The 21,962-nt window shown below is 47.5% G+C and overlaps 1 protein-coding gene across 1 annotated transcript in view; it reads left to right on the forward strand.

Moving 5' to 3' along the window:
- The window catches only part of SIPA1L3 (signal induced proliferation associated 1 like 3), a 261,128-nt gene that overhangs the window by 186,813 nt on the left and 52,353 nt on the right, over window positions 1-21,962 (forward strand). Inside the window, exons 11-13 of the mRNA XM_023760563.1 lie at window positions 4,167-4,441; window positions 13,942-14,193; window positions 15,226-15,363. Of these exons, the coding sequence (XP_023616331.1) occupies window positions 4,167-4,441; window positions 13,942-14,193; window positions 15,226-15,363 (665 nt within the window). The remainder of the gene's footprint in view (window positions 1-4,166; window positions 4,442-13,941; window positions 14,194-15,225; window positions 15,364-21,962) is intronic.

Below are 21,962 nucleotides of genomic sequence, written 5' to 3' on the forward strand. Positions count from 1 at the left end.
TAATTTAGCCTCTGCCTGAGGTTACCCAGCAGGAGCTATGGAGTGGATCTGCAGATTCCTCTTCTTTGTTTGGGGTTTGGAGGTACCCAGATGAGGCCCAGCTGTGAAGCAGTGCAAGCTGCTGTGGGGCCTTGGGCCTTCTTTTGGATGTTCTGTGTCTCTCTGACCCAGCTGCAGTTTGTTAGGTAATTTTAGATTGCAAAGGGCCAGGTCATTCATATGCAAAAGCCTCTGCGCACAGCTTGGGTGGGGTGGGGTCTCAGGGAAGCAACAGGGTGGAGCAAACAGCTATGGCTGATCCTCAGTCCTACCCTAAGAGGCCCCGAGTCTCAGTGTCCCAGTAATCGCTGCAAGCACCTCTGAGAGAAAGCCGCCCTCGAGTTCCGACCAATGCCAGACAGTCCACTTTCTCCCCGTATGAGTCTGGGTCCCCAGAGACTCGCCTGGAACTGGAGTTCAGAGCAGTAGGGAGCTTGAGACTCCCTCCCAATTGAAAAAGACAACTATGTCCTCAGTTGCCAGCCCTTTCTGCGCGCGCCTCTGTACCTCTGCACTTTACTTCCGCACCTCCTCTGAGTCTCAGTGTGCTTTTCTCTTTCCTTCTAGTTGTAGAATTTCCACTCAGCCAGCCTTCCTGTGGTTCTGGATGGTGTCCGTTTTGTCTTTTAGTTGTATTTTTGAAGTGGTTGTGCGAGGCAGCAATTTCCGATGTTTACCTATGCCGCCATCTTGGTTTCTCCTCTCCACATCCTCTTTGTGCCACTTCGTCCCATGCCCACCTCGTGCCTACTGTGGGTGTGGTGCTTCTAGAGCACACTTCCGCAGCCCTCCTCACCATCTCAGTGCCCCAGAGCCCACTGAGAAACCAGGTGGCCAGGTAGTGATGGCATAAGCCATCTTCTGTGAAGGGCAGGCCCATCTGAAACGACTCATGACAGTGAGTCTCTCTTCTTAAGTCCTTCAGGATGAGGAGTCCACACCCTCCCTCCCCACAGAACTGGGATTCGGACATCTTCTTTTGCTAAATCAAGAAGTTTTATTATGTGCCTGGCCCTTGGTGGAGCAATGCTGAGATGTAGCAGTGACTATGATGGGCTCAGGCCTGCCCTCCTGGTGCTCCCACCTGAGGCCTAAATACCAGGAGGCGTGTTGAGGGTGCCAAGGGAACCTGTCATGGGAGACAGTCTCAACATGCAGGGTGACTGCAGCCCCAGACATATTCAATTAGGTACCAAACCTTAACATCAAAGGATTTTATATGAATATAGCTCTCTGGCTTCTCTTAAAAATGGCACAGGACAGTAGTCAGCCGTAGCAGGTGTTGGGTGCCCCCTTTAGATGATACAAGAAGCATACCATTTGGCCATGGTTCCACCAACCTTCATCTCACATTACCCACCAAGCACCCCAGCTTGTGAGCCTGGCCCCCAGGGTTGGGGGCACCTCCATGAGGAAATCACTTTTATACTGTGACTAGAGCAATAAATAAGAATCATCCTGGTGAAGAGCAAGGGACAAAGAAACAAAAGAGCAAACGGCAGGGGGAGCAGCAGGGAATACAGCACAGTAGCTGAAAGCTGGAGTTCCAGAGTCAGACCTAGAGGAACTGACATCACCTCAAGTTTCCGCACCCAATAAAATAAGCAAATTATTAATACTAGCGAAATTGGGCATATCAAAGGCATACCTAGCGCCTGGTACACAAAGATCAGTCCTCAGGAAAATGAGCTTTCATAGGAGGGCTTGGGGCAGTGTGGCCGCATGACACGGCAGAGGTTCCTTCAAACTGATCTGTGTGTTTGGTCTCATAAGGTGTTCCTCTGCCATTGGACCATTCTGGAACCTTGTAAACTTCAGGAATGGATCTCTCCTTCGGGCAGTGATTTCTTTGGTTTGTTACAAAAGCAAAGGGAACAGGCACAGCAGTTTCAGGACACTGAGACAGTTGTCCTACCAGCTCCTGTCCAAAATGATCCAAAGTAACTGTTGTGGGTAGTTGTAGACTGAGTTGCTCATAGCTGAAATAAGGTGGGCGTTTAATACTCTCGTGCTTAGTGCTCAGGCTGGTCAAGGCTGTCAAGGACAGGGCTCACATCCCTTCCATTTTATGGTTTCTCCTTTTCCTTCAGTCACTCCATACCCACATCCCTGTCTGCTGGGAAGGAGAATGTGTGAGCATGGAGAACAAGCAATTTTATTTTTAAAAACACAAGTAGAAGTTCCATCACTTCAACTCATATTCTGATAGCCAAAGCGAAGTCATATGTCCACACCCAGCTGTGGGGAAAGCTGAGAAATGTGGTCCCCAACTAGGTGGCCCTGTACCCATCAGAACTCTGACTTGCGGTGGGGGGGGGGGGGGAGTCTTATTACTAAAGGGAAGGAGGGGAGAATAGAGTTTGAAGGCCATTAGCAGTTCTGCTGCAGCATTGTCTGAGATGCCTGGGCCCCCCCAGAAGATTGGGTCCTCCCCAGGACTCCCAGGGCTGGTGTGGCCTAATTGGTCATGGGCACAAACACAGACGTGCAGACTTGTCTCTATAACCCACAGCCAAATTCTTTGGACACAAGGGTGACTGCTTCAAAGGGAAGAAATTTCGACTCCCAAAGTAGAATAGATCAGGATAGATCCAGTCATACTTTCTCTTTGAGGCTCTAAACAATTTTTTAATTGATTTGAGAGAGACATAAAGAAAAATATTGATTTGTTGTTCCACTTATTTATGCATTTATTTGTTGATTCTTATATGTGCCCTGATCACGGATTGAGCCCACGACCTTGGCATATTGGGACAATGCTCTAATCAGCTGAGCTACCTGGCCAGGGAAGCACTAGACTTTTTTTTTTAAGTAAAAGGATTTGCATAATGAACTCCTAGCCTCATCCATAATCATTAGCCATGGCCAACCTTATGTCTTCTTTCCCTCCCCCTAATCATTTTGAAACAAATCCTAGACATCCTGTCATTTTAATATTTATCTCTAAAACATAAACCCTTAAAAAGTTTTGTTATTATCATATGTAGAGAATTAATAATAACATCTTATTGTTATGTAAACAGGCTAGGCAATGAAATCAATTATGGGATCTCAATCAAAAATTTCCAAGGATAGAATAGGAAAGAATAGAAAGTATCAGAGTACACCCCAGTGAGTAAGGATTTCCACTCTTTTGTGGCGTTCCCATCTTAGATGTTGCCCTACTTCCCAAATTTTCACTGTCCAAATCAGGAACCAAACAGATATAGTTTCATTTTCAGGTAAGTTTTTTCTATCCAAACTCTCACTTCTTTTTTTTTTTTTTTTTAATGTATTTTATTGATTCTTTACAGGGAAGAAGGGAGAGGGATAGAGAGTTAGAAATATCGATGAGAGGAACATCAATCAGCTGCCTCCTGCACACCCCCCACTGGGGATGTGCCCGGAACCAAGGTACATGCCGTTGACCAGAATTGAACCTTGGACCCTTCAGTCCGCAGGCCAACGCTCTATCCACTGAGCCAAACCAGTTAGGGCCAAACTCTCACTTCTTGCTAACCACAGTCACAAAGGTGATCAATTTGGATTGCAAGGAAGATTGTTGTGTGTATGGATGTATGTGTACATATGTAAATGTGTAGTGTGGCTTGTGGGATAAATTTCTTTCTTACTGTAAGTCATGGTCAGAAAAGTGTGAAAGCCACCACTCTTATAGGCACATTGAATAGGATAATTTCTAGCCAGGAGTTGACTTCTCACAGGAAATTTAAACCATCACACATTCTCTTTGCTTAATGGAGATTTAGGAAAGGGCAGACAGATCTTGATGGAACTTGCTTAATAGCCATAGCTTGTTAAGTTTATCTTTTTATCCCAAGAAGAGGATGTGCTAAAGGACCGGGGGTTCTGTTCCTTGGAACCTCACATGTATATATGTTTAGAGATCATGGCTTGGCTAGTGACTGCTGCCTCTCTCTGAGGTAATGAGCCACATACTTTCTCTCCAAAAGTCAGGATCCTGGGCTGGGACTAGGTGGGTGTTTGTGCTTCTGCACCCTGGCATCACCTGGGAGGTTATATGGGGATCAGCTGGGTCTTTGGCCTCAAAGGAAGGAATCTGATCAGGTGTCATCCACAAGAGCTGACCCAAACAGCTTGTGAAGCTAGATCCCACCTGTTGCCTGCAGGTGATGACCAACGGCTGGGAGACGGTGGACATGACTCTGCGGCGGAATGGGCTTGGGCAGCTGGGCTTCCACGTGAAGTACGACGGGACTGTGGCTGAGGTAGAAGACTATGGGTTTGCCTGGCAGGCTGGCCTCCGGCAAGGCAGCCGGCTGGTGGAGATCTGCAAGGTGGCTGTGGTCACACTGACCCACGACCAGATGATCGACCTGCTGCGCACCTCCGTCACCGTCAAGGTGGTCATCATCCCACCCTTCGAGGATGGCACACCCCGGAGGTAAGGGAGTTCACCCTGCAAGGTGGGAGGGGCAGTGGAGGTTGACAGCTCCCAGAATACTGACAAGAGGCCTCCCTGGGATTGTTGCTTGAGGCCCTTTGTCATCCAGAAGAGTGGTAATGGTGATGGAGTAGGAGTCAACATTGGCCAAACACATACTGCAAGCCAGTTATGGTTTAAGCGCACCATATGCATATCATCCCATTTCATCTCCACAGCAGCCCCATGAGATGGGCACCCTCAGCAGTCTGTTTTCTAGATAACGCATGCAGCATTAAAAGTAACTTGCTCTAGCCTTGGCCAGCGTGCTCAGTGGTTAGAGCATCGGCCCGCTCACCAAAGGGTCTCAGGTTCAATTCTCGGTCAAGGGCACATGCCTGGGTTGCAGGTTCAATCCCCAGCCCTGATCGGGGCACATGCGGAAGGCAACCAATTGATGTGTCTCTCTCGCATTGATGTTTTTCACTCTCTCCCCCGCTCCTTCCCTTTCACTCTCTCTAAATATCAATGGGAAAAATATCCTCCAGTGAGGATTTACCAAAAAAAGAGATAAATTGCCCCAGAGTACACTGCACTTCATTGATTTGTTTGGCATATGTTTATTGAGACCTTACTATGTGTGAGCTCCAATCAAAGTGCTCAGGTTAGAGAAGTGAACAGTGCCTGTTCCCTTGGCAGGGAAGGGAAGGCAATCCTATCGAATAAGGAGGGAATATGCTAATTGACTGCCCTGCCCTCAAAGATGGTGGTGCCCACAGCCAATAAGTAGGGAATATGCTAATTGACTGCCCTACCCTCAAAGATGGTGGTGCCCACAGCCAATAAGGAGGGAATATGCTAATTTACTGCCCCACCCTTAAAGATGGCCCACAGCCACAAGATGGCTGGCAGGGGAGGGCAGTTGGGGGCAACCAGGCCAGCAGGGGAGCAGTTAGGCATCGATCAGGCTGGCAGGGAGTAGTTAGGGGGTGATCAGGCTAGCAGGCAGAAGCAGTTAGGGGCAATCAATCAGGCAGGCAGGCAGGCGGTTGGGAACCAGCAGTCCCGGATTGTGAGAGGGATGTCCCATAGGGATTGGGCCTAAACCGGCAGTCAGATATCCCCCGAGGGATCCCAGATTGGAGAGGGTGAAGGCTGGGCTGAGGGACCCCCCCCCCCCCCCCCCCGGTGCATGAATTTCATGCACTGGGCCTCTAGTCTATATATATAAAAGCCTAAGCGACCAAATGACCAGTTGACAGGTTACTATGATGTATACTGACCACCAGGGGGCAGCTGCTCCATGCAGGAGCTGCCCCCTGATGGTCAGTGTGCTCCCACAGACAACCTCCCGCAGCTGGGCAACCTCCCACAGTCCCTCCCCCCCAGCCAGCCAACCTCCCACGGTCTCTCTCCCCCGCCGGCCAACCTCCCGCAGCCCCTACCCCCGGCCAGCCGGCCCTCCCAGTCGGCCCCAATTGCCATCCAGGCCGAGTGACCCCACCCATGCACGAATTCGTGCACCAGGCCTCTAGTAATTAAATAGGCAGGTAATCTAGGATCAGGCAGCAATGAGATCTAAGGAGAGGATTAAAGTGTGGTAAATACAGGGTCTGTAGCGTGGCAGAGAGCTTCGGACAGAGTGGTCATGGAAGGCTCCTGGGAAGAGGTAGCCATCTGGTTTTCTGGGCCAGACAGGGACTGGCCAGGGACTCTGAAGTGCAAGTGTATTGGGCATGTTCCTACAGCACAGGGAGGCTGGTATGGCTGGGACAGAGTAAGCAGGGGTGAAAGGTGGGAGAAAGGGACAGAGAGGGACTGAGGAGGCAATGGCAAATTGAGGGGGGCTTTCTGGATACAATGAGGAGCTTGATATTATTCAGTAGGAAGCCAGTGCAAGTTTGTTTTTTTGTTGTTTGTTTGTTTTTTTAAATATATTTTATTGATTTTTTTACAGAAAGGAAGGGAGAGGGATAGAGAGTTAGAAACATCAATGAGAGAGAAGCATCGATCAGCTGCCTCCTGCACACCCCCTACTGAGGATGTGCCTGCAACCAAGGTACATGCCCTTGACCAGAATCGAACCTGGGACCCTTCAGTCCCCAGGCCAACGCTCTATCCAGTGAGCCAAACCGGCTAGGGCGCAAGTTTTCTTTTCATTTTGTTTGTGTGTTTTTTAATGCAACGTTTCAAACATATTAAAAGTATACTGAACCTGTTGTTTCAACATTTGTCAACATGTAGCTGGTTTTTTTAAAGGTACTTTTTTTGTTGTTTTTTAAATATATTTTATTGATTTTTTACAGAGAGGAAGGGGAAGGGATAGAGAGTTAGAAACATTGATGAGAGAGAAGCATTGATCAGCTACCTCCTGCACACCCCCTACTGGGGATGTGCCTGCAACCAAGGTACATGCCCTTGACTGGAATCGAACCTGGGACCCTTCAATCTACAGGCCGGCACTCTATCCACTGAGCCAAACCGGCTAGGGCTAGTTTTTTTGTTTTTAAATCTCCAGCTTCCCCACCTTGAACTATTTGAAACAATTCAAATTCTGGGATTGTATCTCTACCCCATTAGGATCTTTAAAAAATTACTAGTACACTTACAAATTTTAACAATAAGTGAATATCAATAACTTTCGTCATATCAGAGAAACTTTTAAACAACAGTTGTTTTGTTAATCAGGCTCCTCCTACTGCACTTGGTTGATGTATCTTTTCATGCTCTTTTAATCTGTAAGTTCTCCTCCCTTTATTTTTTTCTCTTGCAATTTATTTGGGAAAGAAACCAGGCCACTGTTCCAGGAGTTTCCCACTTCATAAACTTAGCTGCTTGCATCCCCTGTTCCTTTAGCACGTGTTTTTCCTGTAAACTGGAGTTCTGTATTGACCAGATTGTGGTTAAATTTCTTTTGGTAACAACACTTACCAGTGTGTGTCCATCAGGAGGCACCATGTATCTGGCTGTCCCTCTGTGTGTGATGCTAAGGGCCATCAGAGGGTTCACATGTGGCAACCTCACCCGTCATCATACATTTCCCCTCAGCTTTCAGCAGCCATTGTGATTATTACCTAGATTTATTTATTCATTATAGTTGTGACTTGAGGCCCGATGCACAAAATTCGTGCAAGAGTAGGCCTTCCTTCCAGCTGCCAGTACCGGCTTCCCTCTGGCACCCGGGACCCGGGCTTCCCTCCGGCCACCAGCATGCACCTGGGATCCAGGCTTCCCTCCAGCCACCGGCAGGCACCCAGGACCCAGGCTTCCCTCCAGCCTCCGGCAGGCACCCAGGACCCAGGCTTCCCTCCAGCCACCGGCAGGCACCCGGACCCGGCTTTCCTCACAGCCCAGCTGTGACATCCGGTCTAATTAGCATATTATGCTTTTATTATTATAGATATGCTCAATGCTGCCATTTTTCATTTATTGGCTGTAATTCTTCTAAAAAGAACTTGCCTTCAGTAACTATATGGTTATTCTGAGGTATAATTTACACAGGGAAGACAGGATAAATTCAATTTTTGGATTGATGAGTTGGTACTCTATCCACCTCCAGAAATGACCAGAGACAGAGAGGGAAAATCACTACATTCCAAGCTGCACAGAGGGCAGTCAAGGAGTTGGCCCTGATAGAGCTAACATATGGGTCAGGAGACAGGCAATAAACAACTAAGCAAATAAGACGATTTCATACAGCAAAAAGGGGAGGCAGCCGAGTGTAGTGGGAAGGTGGACTCTGCAGTGAGATTGCCTAGGTTTGAATCCCAGCTCCTTTTATTAACTATAGCCTTCACAAGTGGCCTCACCCTCTGTACCTCAGTTTCTTCATTTGTAAAATGAGGGCGATAATAGATCCTTTCCTCAAAGGGTTGTTGCAGTGTTGGAGGAGGTGAGACTGGTAAACCATGTGAAACAGTACTTGGCTTGTAGGAGGCACTATAGAGACGCTAGCTGTGAGATACTGAGTGTGAGGAAATAAAGGGCATGACCTGACCTTGGAGAAGATGGTCGAGAAAGTGAGAAGGAGCCAGAAGAAGGCCTTGCAGGGAGGGAGCATTCATCACAAAGGTGAGAACAAAGGTCCTCGGCTTGTTGACAGATTAGTAGGAGGGTAGTGTGACTGCTTTAAGAAAGTAAAGGTGGAGGGTGGGAGGAACACCTGAAAGGATTAGAGAAATTCCCAAAGTTCATAAGAGCCTGAACCAGTAGTTCTTACCAACAGTTAAAAGTGATTAAACACACCCTGGTCAGATAGCTCATTGGTTAGAGCATTATTCTGATGCATCAAGATTGCAAGTTCAGTCCCCAGTCAGGACACATACTAGCAGCAACCAGTGAATGCATAAATAGGTATAACAACAAATCGATATTCTCTCTCTATCTCTCTTTCTCAAAATCAATACATTAAAAAGAAGTAGTAGTAGGGTGGTGTGGCTAGAGCAGAGTAATCCAAGAAGAAGGCATGAGATGAGGTGACATGGAGTGCTTATACACATGAACTCCCGAGACTGGTGTGATCCCCACTTAACAGATAAGAAAGTAAGGCCCAGAGTGGAACAGTTAAGTCACTTGGTGCAAGGTTATACAGCTAATTGACAGAGCAAACTCAATCCAGGTTGCCCATCCCCATATGCTCTGCTGTCTTTGTTGAAAACTCACCATAGCTGGTTTGGCTCAGTGAATAGAGCATCAGCCTATGGACTGAAGGGTCCCAGGTTCGATTCCAGTCAAGGGCATATGCCAGGTTGCGGGCTCGATCCCCAGTGGGGGACATGCAGGAGGCAGCTGATCAATGATTCTCTCTCATCATTGATGTTTCTATTTCTCCCTCTCCCTTCCTCTCTGAAATAAATAAAAATATTATTTTTAAAAAGAGAGATGTTGAAAACTCCCTACATGCAAGTTCCGGTTATTCCACCCCCCTCTTCCTGAGTCCTGCTTGCTCTGAACTCAGTGAGGGGAAGTTCTGGGCAAGTCTAAGCCCTGCAACCAAGGGTTTGGCCACCCACGTGCACACCCTGGTCCCTCAGCCTCCGGACTCCTGACAAGCCTCAGATATCCCTTCTCCCAGTCCTCTTCTGGGGCCTCCTCCATCTTTGCAGAGCCAAAGCCAGCCACACCCACTCTGAGCTCTGCAGAGGCAAGTCAAGCCAAGGTAACCCCACAGGCTGGCTCCCTCTCTCCTCTCCCTACATACATGCTCATCCCTACATGTATGCACGCAGCAGGCCAGCCCACCTGTCGGATGACTACAAAACTCAGGGAGTGTGAGAGGATCTGAAGGTGCCCTACACCTGCAGCAGGGCCCAGCTGAAGTGAAGGTAAAAGTCTGCAGTCTTACTTCTCTAGCTTTGGTGAGACAGACCAGGGAGGGTGTGACCAGACAGAGGAGTTCTGCTCCCTGCCCAATTTAGGAAAAAAACTGTCATCCTGCTCCCTTTACAAAGTGGCTACGAAACAGGATCTCCTATTCACAGGGATGGGTGTGGGTTGGGACTTGTGTGGGTTTTGTGGTACTTCAAATGCAAGAGTGTCTGACTGGCCTTCTTTGAAGACCTCATAACCCAACTCTGGGGTCCCTTCAGCCTCCTGATGTAACCCTGGCCTCCTGGCTTAAATGTCACGATGAGCTCTGAGTGGAAACTCTCAGGGATGGGCAAAGATGCTCTCCTTGCCACTAGCCAGGCTCTGGAGGGCACATATCCAGACCCCATGCTCTTGGGACACGGGGTAGAGTACAGGGGGACATCCTTGCACCCCTAGGCCACAAGGCTGGGGTTCTCAAGTGAGCCCTGCACTGCTAAGCCACAGCTGGGCTGAACCAGGTAGCCAGGAGGACATGCCAGAGCCCCTGATGAAATATGTCATTTTGACCTTGGGTGCTTGCACAGGCTCAGGAGGGATGTTTTCACCTTGTTGTCTCTGTTGCTTTGCTGCCTGACAGGGAAAGTGATCTGTGAAGCTTTTGTCCTCTTTAGTTGGACTTCAGACCTCAGATGGGGTGGGGAGTTGGAAAGTCCTCCCTCAGAAGGGAAATTGAATCTGCACAAGTGAGATAAGAAAGGAGTCCCCATGGCCCCCAAAAATCAGGCTGTCAGGAATCAAGGCCAAGGAGGCAGTGAGGAAAAGTGGTCTGCAAGCCCAGGGACATCCTCCCTCAGACATCTCCTGTGAGTAGCCAAGAGGTTGGAAGGGAATATTTAGTGCAGTGTTGTTGGTCAAGCAAAAGATTAAAAAGCAACCTAAGTATCCAACCATAGGCTCTGGCTGATTAAATCCCAGGTCCTCACATGATGGAATAGTAACTGGTTATTTAAAGTGAGGTGAGCCCTGACTGGTGTGGCTAAGTTGGTTGGGCGTCATCCCATGTACCAAAAGGTCATCAGTTTGATTCCGGTCAGGGCACATGCCTAGGTTGTAGGTTCATCTCCAGTCAGGGTGCCTACAGGAGGCAGCCAGTCGATATTTCTCTTTCATATCAGTGATTCTCTCTCCCTCCCTCTTCCTCCCTCTCCCTTCCCCTCTCTCTAAAAGTCAATAAAAACATTTAATGGAAGGAAGGGAGGGAGGGAGGGAGGGAGGGAGGGAGGGAGGGAGGGAGGGAGGGAGGGAGGGAGATGAATCTGTTAATTAATGCCAAGAGGGCAGGGCGGGGGGAGGGGGCCGGATGGTATCTGAGGTTAAGTGTGCTATTCTTTTTATGTCCATCTATACTACTAAAAGGGTAATATGCTAATGAGACCGGGTCGGCCGGCCATCTTCTGGACATCTGACTTCCTTCCGGACAAAGCCATGGTGGTGGGGGCCGAGGCAGAGGCCATTAGGGGCAATCAGGCCAGCAGGGGAGGGCAGTTGGGGGCGAGATCAGGCCAGCAGGGGAGGGCAGTTGGGGGCAACCAAGCCAGCAGGGGAGGTCAGTTGGGGATGAGATCAAGCCGGCAAGGGAGGGCAGTTAGGGGTGATCAGGAAGGCAGAGGCGATTGGGGGCAAGATCAGGCTGGCAGGGGAAACCAGTTGGGGGCAAGATCAGGCCTGCAGGGGAGGGCAGTTAGAGGCAATCAGGCAGGCAGGCAGAGGCAGTTAGGGGTGATCAGGCAGAGGCAGTTAGGGGTGATCAGGCAGGCAGGCAGAGGCAGTTAGGGGTGATCAGGCAGGCAGGCAGAGAGGTTAGGGGTGATCAGGCAGGCATGCAGAGGCAGTTAGGGGCAATCAGGCAGGCAGGTGAGCAGTCAGGAGCCAGCGTGAAATTTCAACAGCTTAACCAACTATAATTCAACAAAGAAATATCTGCTCAACACAGACACACGCCTGAGAGACCCACACATTGAAACATCTAAAAGTGGGCAAGTGGGATTAAACAGGGAGTCAAGAAGAGAGGAAAGCACAGACAGCCCACAGACACAGCCCTGCAGCTGAGAGCTTGTGGCTTGGCTGGGAGAAGGGAGAAACTGGCAGTAGCAGGCGCTTCTTTCAGCCAGGAGGAACAGAGAGCTGCAGTGGGGAGAGTGGGACAAGGGGCAGCCCAGCAAGATGAGCAGTGAGGGAGTGCACAGTGTCTGAGTCATCAGACACCTGACAGAGAATGGGGTTCTGCCATACAGCTCTCCACTGTCTACCGGCAATGGTATTTCAGGCAAAGCAACGGAACCACAGAGCCCTGCTGCGTCAGTCCAGGAGCATATTATTGGCAAACCAAGAGCTATTGCAGTAGAACCGGTTTCCCTATGTGAGTGGTCCCAGGAAGAGTGCTTGGGGCAGAACCCCACAGAGGTCAGAGGCCACCATTACTGTGAAGGCAAAACAAACCCCACCCCCAAACAGTAAGGCTGTACTGTCTTATGGAAGCTATGGAGGTTCGAGACTGGGAGATCACATAGCTAAAAAATCTTGTGATTCAGCGCCATCTACTAGAAAATAGTAAAAAGACCTCTCCAGAAAAAGCTGCATGCCTAGACAAAGGAGAAGAGCAAACATCATGAATAACCATGGTAATGAGGATGGTCAGAAAGAAAATGGAAAAATCCCCAGAAAGCAAGCTGGAACACATGGAAATATGTTATATAAATGACAGAGATATTAAGATTGCAGTTCTGAAAATACTCAAGGAGATGTGAGAAAATAAAATCTGGAAATGAAGCATGCAATTGAGATTATTAAGAGTGAACTACTGAGCATAGAAAACAGAACCAACCAGATGGAGGAAAGAATTAGTGATTTCAAAGATATGAATCAAGAAATGATGCACAGGGAAGAAGAGAAAGACCTGAGCACAAAGAAAGATGAAAAAGCTCTATGAGAACAATCAGAAAAGCAATATTAGAATTATAGGCATTGCGGGGGAGGAAGAGAGGAAGCATAGAATGGAGAATCTATTAAAACAAATAGTGGATGAGAACTTCCCAAATCTATGGAAAGAATTAGATGCTCAAATCCAAGAAGCAAACAGAACACCTATATACCTCAATCCAAAGAGGCCCTCTCCAAGGCACTTAGTATTTTGTCTGGTGGCCCTGAAAGTTCCCTGGGCTCCAGAGGACTCAGGAGAGTCACAGAGGACTGGCTCAATGGGGGCATGAGAGCTTCCAAGCCAAGTATCTGAACTGAGCTCCCACAGCTCCTTCCTCCGGCTCAGAGCCCTCCTTCCTGCTCTACAGCCTCAGTGGAGAATGTCAACCCAGTCCAAGACCCTCCAACCCAGCCCAAGTCTCTCCCCACCTGCAGCCAGGAATGCTGTAATTCCTGTGCCAGCCTGGTCTGGGGGAGTCACAGGCTGTTAGTTCTGCATTTATTTCAAGGTTCTGGATTTTGTGGCTTTTTTTTTTTTTTAAGTAGGTCACCTGCTCCTCTTCCAGCTGTCATTGATATTCTTGGGAACAAAGCAGATACTATCCTTTGATCCTAAGGATATTTCCTTTTTTTTTAATCCTCATGGAGGATATTTTTCTATTGATTTTTTTTTTTTCTTTTTTAGAGAGAGGGAGAGATAGAGAGAAACACATCGATTGGTTGCCTCTTGCACACACCTTGACCAGGGCCTGGGCCCCGGGAGGAGCTTGCAACCTACGTACATGCCCTTGATGGAAATCAAACCTGGGACCCTTTGGTCCGTAGTCCAACACTCTATCCACTAAGCCAAACCAGAGGACTGGCTCAATGGGGGCATGAGAGCTTCCAAGCCAAGTACTCTGAACTGAGCTCCCACAGCTCAATTCTGCCTTTCTGGCTCCAGTACTGCTAAGGGGGGCCGAGCCAGTCCATGGAGAACACTGGCTGATTTGAGGCCTGTGTCAGGGAGAAGGGAGAGGAAGGAAAATGAGTAGAGAAGGAGAAAAGGGGCGTGGAGATGAAGTCAAGCAGCCAGTCAGAACCCCTGTGTTGGGCCCTGTCGTCTACTCAGCCTCTAAAATAGGCCACCATGGTTTAAATTGTGCCAGGGAAGCCTACCCAATGTTACCAGGCAGCGGGCATGTGTGCAGGTAGTCCAGAGCCTTTCTGAGTAACAAAGTTTCTCTTCCTAGGGGGTGGCCAGAGACCTACGACATGAATACCTCAGAGCCCAAGCCTGAGCAGGACAGCATGCCCTCTGGGGGCCGGCCCCCCTACCGCAGCAATGCTCCCTGGCAGTGGAGTGGGCCAGCCTCCCACAACTCTCTACCAGCCTCCAAGTGGGCCACTCCTGCTACCCCCGGCCACCCTCAGTCCCTGAGCCGGCCCCCAAAGCAGACCCCCATGGTCCCCTTTCGGGAGTCCCAGCCCCTGCACAGCAAGAGGTAAGGACCCCCAAGGGCATCAACTCCTGTCCCCATCTCCCTCCTGTCCTTTTCTCTCTCCTTCCTTTTCTTTCCAGTCCCTTCTCAGTCTTTCTCCTTTCCTTCTTGTCCTTTGCCTTACCCCCCTCCTCCCTCCATTCATTCATGCCTTCCTCCCTCCCTCTGTCCCTGCCTCCCTTTCCTTCAACTTATAATCTGAGCCCGTTGTGTGAGGGCCTAGTGCTAATAGCTCAGTGTCTGATGTGGAAATTCACCATACTATGTATGGTTAAAACTATATTTTTTAAAAGGGCAAGGGACTGATAAGCACAGAGTATGGCGAACCTATGACACGTGTGTCAGAGGTGACACACGAACTCATTTTTTTGGTTGATTTTTCTTTGTTAAATGGCATTTAAATATATGAAATAAATATCAAAAATATAAGTCTTTGTTTTACTATGGTTGCAAATATCAAAAACTTTCTATATGTGACATGGCACCAGAGTTAAGTTAGGGTTTTTAAAAATGCTGACACGCCGAGCTCAAAAGGTTCGCCATCGCTGGTATAGGATGTGATAACTTCCTGGGGGAGGCAGGGAAGTGAGAAGGGGAGCAGCCCACATGTGTATAGGTATTGCCACCATTCTAGTTCAAAGAGTTTATTGTGATGACATATACCTTACAGATAAATTCTTTTGAATATATTATATATTAAAAGATAAAGGAAGTTTTTCAAGAAATGGAGGGATCTAAGCTGCAGAGAAGCATGTCGTCCCAGGAGTGGGCTAGAACAGTCCTATCAGGCCCATGTCAGGGCCACAGTGGCTGAGGGCGGAGGCCAAAGTGGGAGAGGGGGAGGGGTGGGCAGGGGTATCCCCAGCTTCCTGCTGCCCTTTGCTCAGCAGCCCTCTCCACCCCCAGGGGATGATAGCAGATAAAGCAGATGAGATGTGGTTGGGCCTGAGTGAAAGGTCTGTCTGTCCCTCCTCTGTGAGGGCAAGGGTATCTTCCTCTCTCACCCACCTTCTTCTTCCCTCCTGTCTGTTCCAGGCCTGTTAGCTTCCCAGAAACCCCTTACACAGCATCACCAGCAGGGGTCGACAAAGCCCCTCCCTACCGACAACCTTCTGGGAGCTTCTCCACCCCAGGCTCGGCCACCTATGCAAGATACAAGCCATCCCCAGAAAGGTCAGAATCTCCGCTCTTTTCAAATTAAGGAATCTGGTGAAACCTGGGGATCCTTCTTTCCCAGGAAATGCACATACCCTGTAAGTCCAAGGCCATTTTATGGGGTTTCTGGCACCCTGCAGGTCATCAGAGGGTTGGCTGTGCCTGAGCAGGACTCGCGTTGGCTTATCTTGCAGCAGAATATTGGTTGCCACTTTCTTGATACCTGTATCACTTGTTTGAGCAAGACCATTCGCCTTCCAGCATGGCCATATATTTACCTCTCCAGCCCCACTCCCCAAGACCAGGCCACCTGCATTACCCAGTTTTCATAGCCCCTCAGGCTTCAGTCCTGTCCCCTTGGATCCTTCCCCAGACTGAGGGATCATCCCAACTCCTCCATGGCTCCTGTGCCCCCAGGATAAACCCAGCTACCTTCAGCCCCAGTGCCCTGTGCACTTCCTCCTCTGGGGGCCCAGGAACTCTCACCATTCTCTTGTCACAGACCTGAGCCATGGGCCTCATTCTGGATGTCTCCCTTTGTCCTCACCTTTACTGTAGTCTTCAGTCTTCTGAGCATATCTGCCCCTACCCCCTCCTCCTGTCCCCACTGCCCTGCCCTGCACACCTCCCTGAGCCCCCAGCTCCACTCCCACTTCCTCTGGTTCATCCTCCACTCAGCAGCCAGGGGAAATCTTTCTATATCTGGCTACATATGTCCCCTGCTCCCAGGTGTCTTAGATCCCTAGGACACAGCCTCAGTGCCTCCCTGTGGCCCCCGTGACCCTACCTGTCTCTCCAGCCTTCTGCAGTGCCACATGTCATCGTCACTGGTCACTTCCAGTTTCTTAGGTAGGCTGTTTGCATTTCAGTTCTCATGTTCTTACCTCTGCCTGGTTAATTCCTCACACTCTTTACCCTCACATCCCACCCCTTTCCTGCCCACCTGAGCACTGGTGCTCCTCCTCCAGGAAGTCTTTCCTGAACCTCCCCTAGCACTAGGGGCTACCACTCTGCCCCTCAGTTCCCTGACCTTGAGCATTCTCCATTCTATTAGCCCAGTTGAGAGAGAGAGAGAGCATATTCATGCTTTTTAAGAGCTAAGACCTTCCCAGTTTATGTATATGATTATCATGCAGCACAGATCTGGCACATGGTAAGATTCTTGGTATGTTTGATGAAAGGAAGGAGTGAGTTAGTGATTGTCTATATATAAGACCACCTACCATAAGACCAAGGATCAGTCCACTAAGTTAGTGGGTCTCCATCTTTAGTGTGCCTCAGAATCACCCAGAAGGAGGGCTTGTTAAAATACAAGTTACTGGGCCTCTCCCTCTAGTTTCCAACTTGGTGGGTCTGGAGTAGAATGTGCCATACCAATGCTGCTGGTCCAGGAAACACACTTTGAGAGCTGCTGAACTAAACCATTGTTTGATTGTAAGCCTCTGCTGTAAAATTGGGGAAAACATACTCTTTCATCTTCTAGTAGTTACCATTCAACTTTCATTCAGCAAAGGGTCCCAAGAGCTTTCTGTGTGTGCTGACTGTGATGGAGAGAGGGTCTTAGAACCAATATGCACTCTGATGCACACTCAAATAGACTCAAGGGGAGTACAGTCCAGCCCCAAAGTTCTAGGCTGTCTGTCTGGAGGAAGTGACATTTGAATGGGGCTTTGAAAGATTAGTAAGAGTTTGCCACAGAAAGGAGGGAGTAAGCAGAATGGTATGGAACACAGGAGGCATGGAGAGGAGTCGTGCGTGGGGGTGATGCTACTGATGACTCCAGAGAGCTTGTTGTTTTTTCAAAGGCTCAGTGTCCCCCCTTCATTATTATTATTTTTAAACTTTTTATTGGAAATAATAACAATTCACAGAAAGTTGAGAAGAAATGCACAGGGAATTCCTTCACTTAGCCTCCCCCAGTGTTAACATCCTGCTAACTAGGATATAATATTAAACCAAGACATTGGTACAATCCCTAGAGGTTCTTCAGAATTTCGCCCTCAGCATGCATGAAAACAAGTTTTTATTTCTCTGGGATAAATGCCCAAGAATACAGTTGCTTGCCAATATAAGGAAGCAACCTAAATGTCAGTCGACAGATGAATGAGTAAAGGAAATGTGGCTTATATACACAATGGAATATTATTCAGCAATGAAAAAGGCTATTCGGCCATTTGCAACAGCATGAATGAGCCTGGAGGGCATTAAGCTAAATGAATTAAGTCAGACATATGCTGTATGGTATCACTTCTATGCAGAATCTTAAAAAGATTCGAACTCAAAAACAGAATAGAATGGTGGTTGCCTAAAGGTGGAGGAAATGGGGAGATTTTGCTCAAAGGGTACAGAGTTTCAGTTATGAGATTAATAGGTTCTGAGATGGACAGTATGGTGGCTATAGTTAACCAGTTAACTGCCACACATCCAAAACGGAAGGTCCTCCACTTGTGTCTATAGATGCTTATGGGAGGCAAATGGTTAATAACTCTGTATTATACACTGGAAATATGCTGAGAGAATAGATCTTAAGCATTCTCACCCAAAAAGGTAACTACATGAGATGATAATGTGTTAATTAACTTGATTATGGGAATCATTTCACAATTCATACATATATCAACTCATATTGTACACTTTAAATATATTACAGTTTTGTTAGTCATACTTCAAAGCTGGGGAGAGATGTTTCTGAGAGTGCTCCTTGCTCAGCAAATTGAGGACAGCATTAATTCAGTGAATGGGTGAACTGACTATTCTGTATTGCATGTAGAGAAGTGTTTAGAACAAAATACAATTGCTTTATTGTGTGGTATGTCCATTTTTAGTTTTAAAAGGAACTGCCAAACTATTTTCCAGAGTGGCTGTACTATTTTACATCCCCCCTGGCAGGGTATGAGTGCTCCAGTTTCTCCTCCTCCTCAACACCATTTGGTGTCATCACTGGTTTTTGTTTTAACCATTCTAATAGGTGTGTAATGATATCTCACTGTGGTCTTAATTTGCATTTCTCTAATGGCTAATGATGTTGAACACACTTTCATTGCTTATTTGCCAATTATATCTCTTCAGTGAAATGTCTTTTGCCCATTTTCTAATTGGATTTGATGCTTTTTCAATGTGGGAGAATTCTTTCTACAATCTAGATACAAGTCCTTTGTCAGGTTGTGATTTGCAAATATTTCCTCCCAGTCTCTTTTTCTTTTAATTAAATCTTTATTGTTCAGATTATTACAGTTGTTCCTCTTTTTCCCCCCATAGCTCCCCTCCACCCGGTTCCCACTCCACTCTCTGCCCTTACCCCCCCGCTCAATGTCCTTATCCATAGGTGTACGATTTTTGTCCAGTCTCTTCCCGCACCCCCACACCCCTTTCCCCCCGAGAATTGTCAGTCCACTCCCTTTCTATGCCCCTGATTCTATTATATTCACCAGTTTATTCTGTTCATCAGATTTTTTATTCACTTGATTTTTAGATTCACTTATTGATAGATATGTATTTGTTGTTCATAATTTGTATCTTTACCCTTTTCTTCTTCCTCTTCTTAAAGAATACCTTTCAGCATTTCATATAATACTGGTTTGGTGGTGATGAACTCCTTTAGCTTTTTCTTATCTGTGAAGCTCTTTATCTGACCTTCAATTCTGAATGATAGCTTTGCTGGGTAAAGTAATCTTGGTTGTAGGTTCTTGCTATTCATCACTTTGAATATTTCTTGCCACTCCCTTCTGGCCTGCATAATGTCTGTTGAGAAATCAGCTGACAGTCATATGGGTACTCCCTTGTAGGTAACTGACTGTTTTTCTCTTGCTGCTTTTAAGATTCTCTCTTTGTCTTTTGCCCTTGGCATTTTAATTATGATGTGTCTTGGTGTGGTCCTCTTTGGATTCCTTTTGTTTGGGGTTCTATGCTCTTCCTGGACTTGTAAGTCTATTTCTTTCACCAGGTAGGGGAAATTTTCTGTCATTATTTCTTCAAATAGGTTTTCAATGTCTTGCTCTCTCTCTTCTTCTGGCACCCCTATAATTCGGATGTTGGTACGCTTGAAGCTGTCCCAGAGGCTCCTTACACTATCTTCATATTTTTGGATTCTTTTTTCTTTTTGCTTTTCCGGTTGGGGGTTTTTTGCTTCTTCGTATTTCAAATCTTTGACTTGATTCTTGCGATCCTCTAGTCTGCTATTGGATCTCTGTATAATATTCTTTATTTCAGTCAGTGTATGCTTAATTTCTAGTTGGTCCTTTTTCATATCCTCGAGGGTCTCACTAGACTTATTGAGGGTCTCACTAAATTTATCGGCGGTTTCTAGAAGATTCTTGAGTAACCTTATAACCGTGGTTTTGAACTCTATATCCAGTAGTTTGCTTTCCTCCATTTCTGTCATTTGTGACCTGTTTTTTTTTTTTGTCTCCTCATTTTGGCTGCTTCCCTGTGTTGATAGAGTGGCTTTCTGTGCTAGGTGTCCTATAGGGCCCAGTGACTCAGCCTCCCCAATTACCTGAGGTGGACACTCTTGGTGCCCCCCCTTGTGGGCTGTGTGCACAGTCTTGTTGTAGTTAAGCCTTGATTGTAGTTGGTATCACTGGGAGGAATTGACCTTCAGGCCAATTAGCTGTGAAAATCATCTGTATCTACTGTGGGAGAACTTCTGTGCTGGAGACACCCTTATGGGGCAAGACTTGCTTCAGTGGGGCTTTGGTGCTCACTGAGTCTGCCCCCTGAGTGTGTCCCTTATGGATCTGAGGAGTTGTAATCTGGATGGTCCCACTCTGACCACTGGGTACACTGGCTCTTGGATCTCTAAGGAGGTGCTAATTTAGCCTCTGCCTGAGGCTACCCAGCAGGAGCTATGGAGAGATCTGCAGATTCCTCTTCTTTGTTTGGGGTTTGGAGGTGCCCAGATGAGGCCCAGCTGTGAAGCAATGCAAGCTGCTGTGGGGCCTTGGGCCTTCTTTTGGATGTTCTGTGTCTCTCTGACCCAGCTGCAGTTTGTTAGGTAATTTTAGATTGCAAAGGGCCAGGTCATTCTTATGCAAAAGCCTCTGTGCACAGCTTGGGTGGGGCGGGGTCTCAGGGAATCAACAGGGCGGAGCAAACAGCTATGGCTGATCCTCAGTCCTGCCTTAAGAGGTCCCGAGTCTCAGTGTCCTGAGGTAATCGCTGCAAGCACCTCTGAGAGAAAGCCGCCCTCGAGTTCTGCCCACTGCCAGACAGTCCACTTTCTCCCCATATGAGTCTGGGTCCCCAGAGACTCACCCGGAACTGGAGTTGGGAGCTTGTGACTCCCTCCCGATTGAAAAAGACAACCATGTCCTCAGTTGCCAGCCCTTTCCGCGCACGCCTCCGTACCTCTGCACTTTACTTCCGCACCTCCTCTGAGTCTCAGTGTGCTTTTCTCTTTCCTTCTAGTTGTAGAATTTCCACGCAGCCAGCCTTCCTGTGGTTCTGGATGGTGTCCGTTTTGTCTTTTAGTTGTATTTTTGAAGTGGTTGTGCGAGGCAGCAATTTCAGGTGTTTACCTATGCCGCCATCTTGGTTTCTCTCTCCTCCCAGTCTTTAATTTATCTTTTCATCTTAACAAGGTCTTTTGCCGAACTAAAGTTTTAATTTTGATGAGGTCCAAACTATCATTTTTTTCCTTTTATGGATTATGCTTTTGATATAAATTCTAAGAATTATTTGCCTAGTTTTGAGTCCTGAAGATATTTTTATGTTTATTTTTCCAGAAGTTTTATAGTTTACATTTAAGTCTATGATCCATTTTGAGTTAATTTTTGCAAGAGGTGAGAGGTTTAGGTTGAAGTTCCTTTTAGTTTCCTACAGATGTCCAGTTTGTTCCACGATTTTTGATTTTTGATTTTTTAAATATTTCTTTATTGATTTCAGAGAGGAAGGGAGAGGGAAAGAGAGATAGAAACATCAATGATGAGAGAGAATCAGTGATTGGCTGCCTCCTGCACATCCCCTACTGGGGATCAAGCCCACAACCCAGACATGTGCCCCTGACCGGAATCGAACCTGGGACCCTTCAGTCGACAGGCTGATGCTCTATCCACTGAGCCAAACCAGCTAGGGCTGTTCCACCATTTATTGCAAAGGCTCCATTACAGTGCTTTTGCCCCTTAAAGCAAAAATTCATTGGAAGGATAAATTAATTGGTCACATTTGCATGGATTTATTTCTGGGTTCTCTAGTCAATTCCATTGATCTATGTGCATGACCTCAGTTCCACAAGGTGGATAGTTGAATTATTCCATTTTACAGAAGGGAAACTGAGGTTCAGTGAATGCACTTGGTCAAGGTCACTCTTCTGGGAGTGGCTGAAGCAGGACAGGAACTCGGGCCTACGTAATTCCAGAGGGCTAACCCTGACTCCAGACTCTGCTTCCTGCCAAAGGACCCTGAGCTCATTCTCCAAATTAGGGCAACATCGCTTTGGCCAGTATTGCTCAGTGGATAGGGCATTGGCCCATATTCCAAAGTGTCTCAGGTTCAATTCCCAGTCAGGGGCACATACCTGGGTTGCAGGTTTGATCCCCAGCCCTGATCAGGGTACATGGGGAGAGGCAACCAATCGATATGTTTCTCTCACAATAATGTTTCTCTCTCTCTCTCTCTCT

This window comes from Myotis lucifugus, unplaced genomic scaffold (assembly GCF_000147115.1).
Source record: "Myotis lucifugus unplaced genomic scaffold, Myoluc2.0 scaffold_185, whole genome shotgun sequence".
NCBI classification, from domain to species: Eukaryota; Metazoa; Chordata; class Mammalia; order Chiroptera; family Vespertilionidae; genus Myotis; species Myotis lucifugus.